The sequence below is a fragment of the Mesoplodon densirostris genome, chromosome 4, assembly GCF_025265405.1.
Source record: "Mesoplodon densirostris isolate mMesDen1 chromosome 4, mMesDen1 primary haplotype, whole genome shotgun sequence".
Classification (NCBI taxonomy): domain Eukaryota; kingdom Metazoa; phylum Chordata; class Mammalia; order Artiodactyla; family Ziphiidae; genus Mesoplodon; species Mesoplodon densirostris.
This window is the reverse complement of record NC_082664.1, coordinates 177,866,245-177,877,796: the sequence shown is the minus strand read 5'-3', so window position 1 is coordinate 177,877,796 and position 11,552 is coordinate 177,866,245. Positions and strand designations below refer to the sequence as shown.

General features: G+C 49.1%; 1 protein-coding gene across 1 annotated transcript in view; it reads left to right on the top strand.

The window, feature by feature from the left end:
- The first annotated feature begins 693 nt into the window (after positions 1 to 693).
- FAM171A1 (family with sequence similarity 171 member A1) overlaps positions 694 to 11,552 on the top strand; it is a 133,751-nt gene continuing 122,892 nt past the window's right edge. The window contains exon 1 of the mRNA XM_060097783.1: positions 694 to 919. Within this exon, the coding sequence (XP_059953766.1) occupies positions 823 to 919 (97 nt within the window). The 5' untranslated portion in view covers positions 694 to 822. The remainder of the gene's footprint in view (positions 920 to 11,552) is intronic.

Here is an 11,552-nt window from a genome sequence, read left to right as displayed (position 1 = left end):
CTTCGATTTTCTCCTCTGTAAATGAGGATAGCAATACCTACCTCATGAAGACAAAAGTGCGAAATAACAAGTACTTAGGGCCTCAATAAGTGTACATTTCCTCCCCACCGTAACCTTCTAGAAACATCCAAGCCCAACACAACCTGGAGATGTTCGCCTGTCAACACTCAGGCGCCGAGGGCCGCCAACGTACGGTGTACTCGGGCTGGGGGATTCTGTTCCCGCCGACCTTCGGCGTTGGGTGTCAGATCTCCCCTGGGGTTCCTGGGTGGATCGGGACAGGAAGAGCTGCAGGATGCCGTGCTCCTGCGCAAACCGAGCGGGCCATCACCTAACCTGGTGCGAGGGTTTCGGCCTGAAAGGCAGCTACTGTTTTTCCCAAGAGGCGGGGTAGGGGGGCGGCGGGGCGGTCTGGACGCCAAGGTCGCGTTCACTGCTCCCGGGAGACAGGGGGGCGCGCGGGGCGGACCCGAGCGGGTGGCCGCTCGGGCGGGCGGGGCACGTGGGCGCGCGGCCGCCAGGTGGCACCATGGCCCGGGGCCTGGGCGCCGCCGCGGGCGGGGCGCGAAGGGGTTAAGGAGGAGGCGGAGGCGCGGCGGCGGCTCTTTCGGGGAAACCCACCGGGGCGCGCGGAGGCGGGAGCGGCCGTGGGCTGCGGGGCCCGGCGCCGCGCCGGGCGGGGGCGCGGCCAATCGGGCGGCGGGCCCGGCGCGCGCGGAGCCAGGCGTTATGGAGGGAGGCGCGGCGGCCGGCTGCCCCTGACGCGCCGCTCCGAGCCGGTGGTCGGCCAGCCCGCGCCGCCCGGGGCCCTGCGGCGCGGAGATGAGCAGGTCGGCGGCGCTCCTGCTTTGCCTGCTGGGCTGCAACGTCTGGAAGGCGGTGACCAAGACGCTGCGGGAACCCGGCGCCAGAACCCAAGGTCGGTGCGCGGCGGCGGGCTTTGTGTCGGCCTCGGGCCTGCGGCAGAGGCGGCGGCGGGGCTCCGGGGCCGCATTGTGTCGCCGCGGCCGTCCGAGCCCGAGCCGCCGCCACCGGGCCTGCAGCCCCAGCGTCGCGCTCCCGAGGGGGCGGCGCCGCCCGGGGGCGCCGAGATACCCGGGCAGACGCTCCCGGGCGGCCGCGGGCCGCCGGGGTGCGGGTGGCATCAGCTGTTGCCGCCTCGCGTGGCTGGTGTGGATGCATCCGAGGGTCCTTTATGCGCGCCGCGGACACGCGGCTCCATCTCCTCCTAAGCCCGGGCGAGAACGGCAGCCCCCGGGTAGCCATCGCCCGCTCCCCACCTCGGGGCTCGGTTCTCGGTTCTCGAAGCCCGATCGCGAAGGCTACGCTCGGCCCTTTTGTTGCGGCGGCCGAGGGGGTGGCCGCCGCCCCTGGGGTGCCCCCTGCGCCCCGGGACCCCGAGGTCCGTGGCCGCTGCCCGCCTCCAGCCTGCCGCAGTTTGGGAAAGTTTCGGGGTCTCCTCCCCCTCCCAATGCGACGTCTTTAACAGGCCTTAAGGGCTCTGCTCGGCGACCCAGGAGTCATCCCCGGAAGGGGAGAAAGAATTGGAACTGGGAGGCCCTAATCAATTTTTAAAAAAAAATCATTTCCACGGTTGTGTCGCCAGCTCAAGGCTTTTGTCTAATCTTTGGCCTCTGCAAATATGCTTTCCAGCCCTGGGAGGAATGTGCTCGCCTCTGAGAATGGCCACGAGCCTGTCTTTTGTTTTCAAAATAAGAATTTGTTTGGGGGGGAAGCCCGAAGCTTCCTTTGCACGGGTTTGTGCGGTTTAAATCGAGTGCTTCTCTGTTGCCTGGCTTTTCGAAAGGGTGAGTGGGGCCGCCGTAGATGCACATCTGGCGTTCACACAGGACACCAATGCCGGGCCTCGCTGGGCCTCTCTGGTCTCCCGGGAGGGTTTCCCTGCAGCCCTGGAGACCCTCACCCGCACCCCGACCCCCAGACTCCTTGCCCGCGTCCTTTCCTCGAGGGAAGGTGTGTGTTCTGTGAAGTCCGTCCAGCAGACGGAATGCACGGGGAGCGCTCCATCCCAGCTCGCTCCATCCTCTTGCTAGGACCCTGCCTTACGCCCTTTTCCATATGCTCGCCCTCTTTCCTTATGGCAAATATTCAGAACCCAGAGCCCGGGAGTGCCTGGGAGCAGAGAACCCTGGTGGTTTTCCACCTCTCATGTTGAGACAGGGAAGGGAGTTTCTACCCACAGTCGGTTGGGGTTTGGATTGTTACCTACATGTTGAATTCAAGGTTTTCATATTCATCGCTTGCTGTATCATTTGCTGGCGTCTCTTTCATGCGTCGCTTTTTCTATAGCTGTGATGGAACAAGACCATTCTGAATTGTGTATAAATTTAGGAATGTATATTACGGAAGGGGGAACATTGGCAAGGTACAGAAAAGACTGTCTCTTCATGTAGGAAATGAATGTTTAGGACATTAGCTCATCAGTGTTGAATTGTAGCCTCTTTCATTAATCCCCTACTGGTCTTTGAATCAGCTATTTCAATGAATATGATATTTGTGTTTCAACAAGGCCATTAGTTCCAAAGAATGGGTGGAATTTTTTGTTTTGCACTTGGAATAGGGATATGGAAACATTAAGTTTGTGCACTTATAAAATAGGGGAAGGCATAGCCTTAACTGGAACAAAAAAGTCATGAAAAAAACCTACTAGGTCTAGGTCAAACACCACATTTTGCAGAGAGCTTGCTGCTAAATATCTTATCTGGTAACTAAAGTCTCAGAAACGGAGTATTCTGTGCAGTGAGTGAGAAAAAGTCAACCTGTGAGATATTTCTGCACAGCTAGGAGTACCTTAGTATATTGTGTGTTTGGAGTGGGAGATCAAGTATCTTGGAATATTTTTCCCCAGGATTACTTCCTTGTTTGGGTAGGATGGCTTTTTAAAGAGCTGAGCCCAGGAGCTCTGCCAGAACTCAGGGTCTCACTACCTGGCATCTGGATTTTGAGCTAGTACCGTGTTTTCAGGGAATGGACAATCGCTCCTTTGACTTTAGAAGGTCGCCTTCACCCCATTGAGTTCTTCAAACCATTTTGACACTTATCTTGTAACATCGTTTTAAAATTCATGTCTTTTCTGCTCTCCGGGATCACATACACAATGAAGACAAATGCTATCTCTGATTTCACTTTGCATTTTCCGCAGCAGGTTGTAGAGGGTTTTGCACAGAGCTGGTGCTCAGGTTGTGTTGAAAGAAGGAGTAAAGGATTGAAGACAGCTAGTGCATATACTAAAGGGCACCGTGCAGACACTTTAAGAAAAAAACTTCATGCTTACCTGCCCAGAAACCTAACTTGTAAGAGTTTTGCTTTTTTTTTTTTTTTTTTCGGTATGCGGGCCTCTCACTGCTGTGGCCTCCCCCGTTGCGGAGCACAGGCTCCGGACGCGCAGGCTCCGGACGCGCAGGCTCAGCGGCCATGGCTCACGGGCCCAGCCGCTCCGCGGCATATGGGATCCTCCCAGACCGGGGCACGAACCCGTATCCCCTGCATCGGCAGGCGGACTCTCAACCACTTGCGCCACCAGGGAGGCCCAAGAGTTTTGCTTTTATTGTAGAAACTGTTCCATGAGTCGTACTTTTTTTTTGGCTGCACAGCTTGTGGTATCTTAGTTCCCTGACCAGGGATCAAACCCATGGCCCCTGCAGTGGAAGTGTGGAGTCCTAACCACTGGACCGCCAGGGAAGTCCCTATGAATCATGCACTTTGAACATGCATTGTGCTCTCGTAGATGTTATGCACCAACCAAATTTAGATTAGGAAAAACTACTTAGAGACCTCAAACATGTAAATCATAGGCCAGAGCACCCCAATTAGATTCTTAGGCCTAAATGACACCTTCCTTTTTTTTTTTTTTTTTCTTTTTTTTATGCGGCACGCGGGCCTCTCACTGTTGTGGCCTCTCCCATTGCGGAGCACAGGCTCCGGACGCGCAGGCTCAGCGGCCATGGCTCACGGGCCCAGCCGCTCCGCGGCATGTGGGATCTTCCCGGACCGGGGCACGAACCCGTGTCCCCTGCATCGGCAGGCGGACTCTCCACCACTGTGCCACCAGGGAAGCCCGACACCTTCCTTTTTAAATGAATCTTTGTTATGTCAGAGGAAACTAACATCTGCAAAATTTCTCGGCATCACTTTGCTCTTTATATATTTAAGATAAAATTTAAAGTTTGGCTCTTCCTACTGTAGCTGCTTTGAATCAGCAAAGGGATTTCAAAGGCAACAGTTAGCTGTCACCATGAGGCTTGGCGTTGTTGGTCATGAATTTGAACCAGCTCCAGCATATGATTGCGTGTTTTTATGAAGTGTTTTCATTTGAGTTGCCCTGAAATGGTCATGGTATCTAATTTTTTTTCTGGGAATTTATAGAAACCGTTATTCACAAGTATCTACTAATTCTGACTTTCTCCACTTCTTACACAACTGTGCGCTAAGACCAGCTTGATAGAGGGGGCCCCTACTTAAAGAGTGGTAAGCTGTGCAGACGTGCTCTATGAGATGTATTCTTGAACCCCAGCACTCTCTTTATGTGCCAGAAGAAAGGTCAGAGCTAGGTTGCTGCTCATTCTCTAACAGTAAAGTATTTTGCAATGATGTGCTATTTTTTTGTTCCTCTCAGAAAAGCTACAATCTATCATAACATTTGAGGTGAATGGTTGGCTGTCTCTCTTCTCTGCAAAAGGTCTATTCCTGGCCAAATTCAAATTTCAGTTTTTAGAACATCATGATCAGTTGAAAGACCAGGAAGGGATGTAAGCTATCAGGAGGGTCATCCAACAGGCATGACTTATGCTGACAGTATATTAAGAGCATAACATCTAAATAAAACTCATGGGCTCACATCCTGGGAAACTGCAGGACTTGAACTTGCCAAGACCCCTGGACTTCCTTGCACACCAGGTGTGGGAATTCTATGCAGAAGCAACAGCAATGTCTAGGGAATTTCTGGCAAAGTCTTTGAGATGAGTTTAAGAATTATTTTTGTATCCTATTTGTACTTGTCCTGTAATACTTGGTAACTTACAGCTTATTAGCTTAGAAATCTAACCAAAAGAAAGAAAATATTGCATGGATTTCCAAACTATTAGCTTGCAAATGAAGGTACTTTCTCAGTTTTAATCAAGCCTTCATTTTAAACAAATTACTGATATGTCTGTAAATCTGTTTATTTTCATTATTGTTGGCAAATGCTAATTTAGTAGTTCTATTAAATACTGTTTACTAAAAAAGCACACGGAAATAAGTTGGACAGACAACAGACGTGTATAATACTGTATACTGAAGGAAAAGTTGAATATAAAAACATTTCAGAAATCTAGTTGGAAGAATTTGCCCTGTGATAACACATATACATCAATAATGCTTTTATAGTTTGCTTTTATATATGACTTCAGGACCTTTAAAGACCACAGTCCTGGCTAAATTATTCAGTTCCAGCAAAAACGGAAGTGAATGTATTTTAAAAGTACTTTTTAACTTAAGCATCAGCACCCTAAATAGACCAATTCATTATAAGAAGTAATCGTTCTTAAAAATTCTATATTGTGACCCAGTGGTATGCCCTGCATTCAGAAAACCATTACGTACTTTTGTAAAGTCAAACTTGTAAACAGGCAACATTTGAGGCAATTAACCACTTTAGAAAGGGTTTCATAATACGTTCCCTTAAAATAAACAGTTTATTCCGTGTATTTAAGGCGACTCCACCTTCCTCTGATCAAGCCTCTGTTTGAAATGTTTGCCAGCTCCTCTTCCTCTCAGATAAAAGTGAGGCTGCAAACACTTGCCCATTTTTCTTTCATTTACCCCTTGCAGGATCTATTAACCCATAGAGATTCCAGTAATTAAACCCTATTACGTGGATGACTCCAACTTTTCTCTCTCTTGCCTTGACCTGGTGTCGTAGCTCTAGTTCCTTCTGTCCAACAAGCTACTGGATGTCTCCATTCAGTGCACGAAGCTGACCTCAAACTCCTCAGCTGCCAGCCTCCTTCTCCAATCCAGCTTACCTTAAGTTCTCTATCAGCTGGACTCAAAATCTGGGTGTCCCCTTAGATCCTTTCTCTACCTTATAATCCATACAGTTGGTAATTTTAAGGGTGCATATATAGAGCACATTTATGTAGATGTCTTTAAATCCAGGTAGATGCGTTTATATAGTAACAGAAGGCGCTTCTTGGTCAAGTTTATACTTCTTGTTCTGTAGGTAAGGAAACCCAGGCCCAAAGAAGTGAGGGGACCTCAGATAATGGTGTTCTCTAGCCGCACAGACCCTGGGGAAGGTAGAGTCATGGCCTCCAGAGATGTCCATGTCCTAATCTCTGGAACCAGAGAATACAGTAGTGCTTTACATGAGAAGAGGGACTTTGCAGAGCTAATCAACTTAAGGACCTTCAGATGGGAAGATTATCAAGATTATAAAAGGGAGGCAGAGGGCTTCCCTGGTGGCGCAGTGGTTGAGAGTCCGCCTGCCGATGCAGGGGACACGGGTTCGTGCCCCGGTCGGGGAAGATCCCACATGCGGCTGGGCCCGTGAGCCATGGCCGCTGAGCCTGCGGGTCCGGAGCCTGTGCTCCACAACGGGAGAGGCCGCAACAGTGAGAGGCCCGCGTACCGCAAAAAAAATAAATAAATAAATAAAAGGGAGGCAGAAAGATCAGAGTCAGAGGAGGTGTGACAACACGAGCAGAGGGTCAGAGCCAGTGAAGACGTCTCACTGCTGGCCACGGAGACCGTGCCAGGGAGTGCAGGCGGCCTCTGGACGCTGCAAAATGCGAGGAAATGGATTCTCCCCTAGGGCTTCCAGAAGGAATGCTGCCTTGCCAACATCTTTGCTTTAGCTCCGTGATGCTGATTTGGGGCTTCTGACCTCCAGAACCATAGGATAGTAAATTCATGTTATTTTAAGCCACTGAGTTGTGGTACTTTTCTATGGTAGCAATAGGAAACCAATACAGAGACTGACCCCCAAGGACTGTGAGAGGAGATGCACCCATACAGCCAGGGTAATGGTACAGCTTGGACCACTTTGGGGGACCAAGCTGCTGAAGATACCATTTGGAGGCTTTTTGCATCTGTTTAACAAAATTCTGCCGAATTGGAACCCTGTTGGGGGCCCTTGGGGAGAGCCTTAAGGGCCTTCCCACCATCACCACCAAAATAACTATTTTCTTCCAGAGGAGCCCAGTGGGCTGTGACTTTTATTTGTAAGCAAGGTGCATCCAATTATCGGTGTTCCTTCTAGCACGGGGATTGCTCACACCTGCAGGGAGAAGCGGTAGCCTCTTTTAGAAATTTGGCTTCCTTTTAAACTTGGCTCTAATCCTTGTCGAAACATACCTGTCGGTAACTAAATGAGGTCAAAGAAAGTTACGACAGAATGTCACCATCAGCCCCCGAAGCCATCGTATAATAAAATGACAGGGGACCCCCCCCCAACGTGGAACGGCCTCCAGGGTTGTCTCAGAGGCTCAGCACATCCCCTTGATGTTTCTCTGCCTCTCTTGGGCCAGTGAGCCCCACCAGCTCGGGGGCCTGGGACCACGGGAGCCATTAAGGATGCCGCCCGCAGGGAAGGGGGGTGGGATGAATTGGGAGATTGGGATTGACATGTGTATACTACTACACATAAAATGGAGAACTAATGAGAACCTACTGTATAGCTCAGGGAACCCTAATGCTCTGTGGTGACCTAAATGGGAAGGAAATCCAAGAAGAGGGGATATATGTATATGTACAGCTGATTCACCTTGCTGTACAGCAGAAACTAACACAGCGTTGTAAAGCAGCTAGACTCCAGTAAAATTAAAAAAAAAAAGACGCCTCCTGCACTTGGAGGACAGAGCAGTATGGAAACACCCAGATAATCCTCGACGCTGCCCCGATTGCAGGAAGAGGGAGACTGCTTGGCCTCCTGCAGTTCCTATCCCGCTGGGAGCAAAAGACTGACGTTCACCCGTAGCCCAGAGAAGGGAGCCACCACTGCGGGGGTCGCTGGCGACTTGGTGGAGTGATGTGGGGATGGGAGGAGGGGAAGGATAATGAAGTGTCTCCTCCTGAGGAGAGACCCAAGAGTGGACAGAAGCTTGAACCATCTGGATTTCAGGGCTTTAGCCTAAAGGTAAACAAAGATGGGAGAAAGGGAGAGAATGACTCCCTTATTTGCAGGCCGAAGACCTTGCCTCATGTTAAGGCATCATCCTTGCCTTCCCCTCCCATCTCACCAACATTCCTTCACTCATCTCTCTTCATTTTCCCTCCCAGGTACTTGTGCAAAGCAGCGTGTCTTTCTCCCTCTGTTTCAGTCTGTTCTTTCAACCCAGGCTCTTTCCACGTGGCCCTCTTCAAACACCATTTTAATTCATGTTTCTCTCCTGCAGAGACACGTTAACTCTTTTCCCGTTGCCCAAAGTATGGCATCGAAATTATGACGTCTGGCCTTTCCTCACATGCCTGTTCCAGCTTTAGCTCCGTTCTTCGCCGGGTTGAGACCATCCCCTCCGGCTAGAATGTTCCATCCTTGTCCCCTGGGTGATGGTTGTACATCGTCACTTCCCTTCACTCACAGCCATGCTCCCCTTTTCCAGTCTTAAAATCCTAAATGTGAAATGTCTACCGTATGAAGACAGTATGCTAAACACTTGTTAGACGAAAAAAGGGTGCTGTGGAGGAGACAGTATATTTTGGGGTAAGCTTGATTCTTTAGGGGTGCTTACTTTTTCACATTTTACAATCCAATTGAAGAAGAAATGGAAAAATAAATTAAGGACATCACCAAGGTACTTTAATGTAATTAGGCAAGAATCTCTTGAGTAACATGAAACCGTTAACAGTTGCATGACTAAAATACAGCTGTAAGTTGTCTATGATGTTTATTTCTAGAAATTTCGAGGATTTGTCCACAGTAGACCACAGGAAATTGTATTTGAGAGAGCATAAGCACACAGAACATCACTTAGTGCTCCTCAAAGTTGTAAGTCAGGTAAGACACGTCCTTTTGGTGATCAAATATTGAAGCAGGGACAGCATTGGTTGGACAGTGTTGGTTCTGTAGCGATTTCCAGTATCAGCTGAAGCTCTGAATAATAGTTGCAGAAACAATTAGGTAAAACTCACAGTACTTACAAAGGGTGGGGTGGTAAGATGATCAAATATGGATTTAATATGTTCAAATAGTTTGAGCCCTTAATTGAAGCTTAACTTTATATAAAACATATAAACATACTCAAATATGAGAACTGGCAAGATCTTTGGGGATTGTGGGAAGTGGCCAGTGGTGTTGGAAAAGCTGGCTTAGGAGAAATTAACTTGGAAGTGAATACTGAGTTTGTAAAAGATTGGTTTGTTTCTTATTTGTTTTGTTTTGAGCTGTACCCCACAGGGATAGAGAAGCCTGAGTGTAATGAGAAGAGGCAACCATGTCCAAGTCAAATGAACATTTCATTTGCCTAGACTTCTTAGAGCTCAGAATTCGAATAGAAAAATTATTGAATTCATATTGAAGGAAAGATTTTTAATGTAATTTTGACAGAGCTCAACTAAAGACATAAATGCTTTGATGAAAGCTAGCCTCAATCCATAAGGTGAATCACATTAGTAAGACCTCTGATTTCAAACCAGTAATTAGTAAGCAGTCTCATGGATGACTTTGTACCGGTTGTAGTCGAGTGTGGTTGTGCTTTGTTTCCTCAGCCCCACAGTTAGCACTTAGATCTCTCCTCTTAAGAGAGAAGGGTCAACAACAAGCATTTGTTAATGGAAATCTATCTTAACAGAGAGAATTAAAGCACGTGTAACTTGGGTCTCTATTTTATTATTAACATTCTGTTTATTTGCCTATTCTTAATTTGTTTGATTATTTATAATTTATAGTTGATTTCTAATAATTTTTTTTTTTTTCTTTTTGCGGTATGCGGGCCTCTCACTGTTGTGGCCTCTCCCGCTGCAGAGCACAGGCTCCGGACGCGCAGGCCTTGCGGCCATGGCTCACGGGCCCAGCCGCTCCGCGGCATATGGGATCCTCCCAGATCGGGGCACGAACCCGTATCCCCTGCATCGGCAGGCGGACTCTCAACCACTGCGCCACCAGGGAGGCCCTCTAATAATATTTTATTAATGATTTGGATGAGTACATTGCAGGGATATTGATCATACTTTCTTCTGAAATAAAGACTAAAAGGGGGTGTCTTAGTCCATCCAAGCAGCTGTAACAATACCATAGACTGGTTGGCTTATAAACAGCAGCAGTTTATTTCTCACAGTTTGGGAGGCTGGGAAGTCCAAGATCAAGGTGTTTGCAGATGCGATGCCTGGTGAGAGCCCACTTCTGATTCGTAGATGGCCATCTTTCTGCTGTGTCCTCACGTAGCAGAACGGGTGAGGGAGCTCTCTGAGATCTCTTCTTTTTTTTTTTTTTGCCGTATGTGGGCCTCTCACTGTTGTGGCCTCTCCCATTGTGGAGCACAGGCTCTGGACGCGCAGGCTCAACGGCCATGGCTCACAGGCCCAGCCGCTCCGCGGCATGTGGGATCTTCCTGGACTAGGGCACGAACCCGTGTCCCCTGCATTGGCAGGCGGACTCTCAACGACTGCACCACCAGGGAAGGCCAGATCTCTTCTTAATCAGGGCACTAATCCCATTCATGAGGTCCCCACCCTCATGACATAATCACCTCCCAAAGGCCCCATCTTCAGATACCATCACATTAGGGATTAGGTTTCAACATATGAATTTGCGGGGGACACAGACATTCAGTCTATGGCAGGGGGCTTGCAAGATTTAAATCCAAAACAAAACAAACCAACCTCTCCCCAGGCAGTAACTATGAGTTAAAGATAACAAAATTTCAGGGCCTCCCTGGTGGCGCAAGTGGTTGAGAGTCCGCCTGCCGATGCAGGGGATACGGGTTCGTGCCCCGGTCTGGGAGGATCCCATATGCCGCGGAGCGGCTGGGCCCGTGAGCCATGGCCGCTGAGCCTGCGCGTCCGGAGCCTGCGCGTCCGGAGCCTGTGCTCCGCAACGGGGGAGGCCACAACAGTGAGAGGCCCGCATACCGCAAAAAAAAAAAAAAAAAAAAAAAAGAAAAAAAAGATAACAAAATTTCAGAATAGAAAGGAAGACTTTTTGTTTTAATCAATGGGGAAAAGACTTGGATCTTTAGGTGACTATAAGATGAGTCAAGTACAAAGTGAGTAGAAAGTATGACTGGTTATCAAAACTGCCTGGGTGATCCTGGGCTGCCTTGAATTTGTGGTTTCTAGAAGGCGGATTAGGAAATAAGCCTGCCGTTTCATGTGCTGGTCTCACCACACTTGGAGGACTGTATTTGGTCCTAGATGCCAGATTGAAGCTTTCTGTTGACCCTCTAGAACACGTTCCAAGGAGAGCTTGAAGTCGGGTCGCTTGGCTTCATATGCTGTGGTTTCCATATCATATGGTCACCTGTCCATAATGTTAGCAAGTGCTGAGCTGGGCCAGAGGCCCCTGTGTTCACACAGTCCTCCAACAGAACCTTATCCTTATTGGTCATCACAGG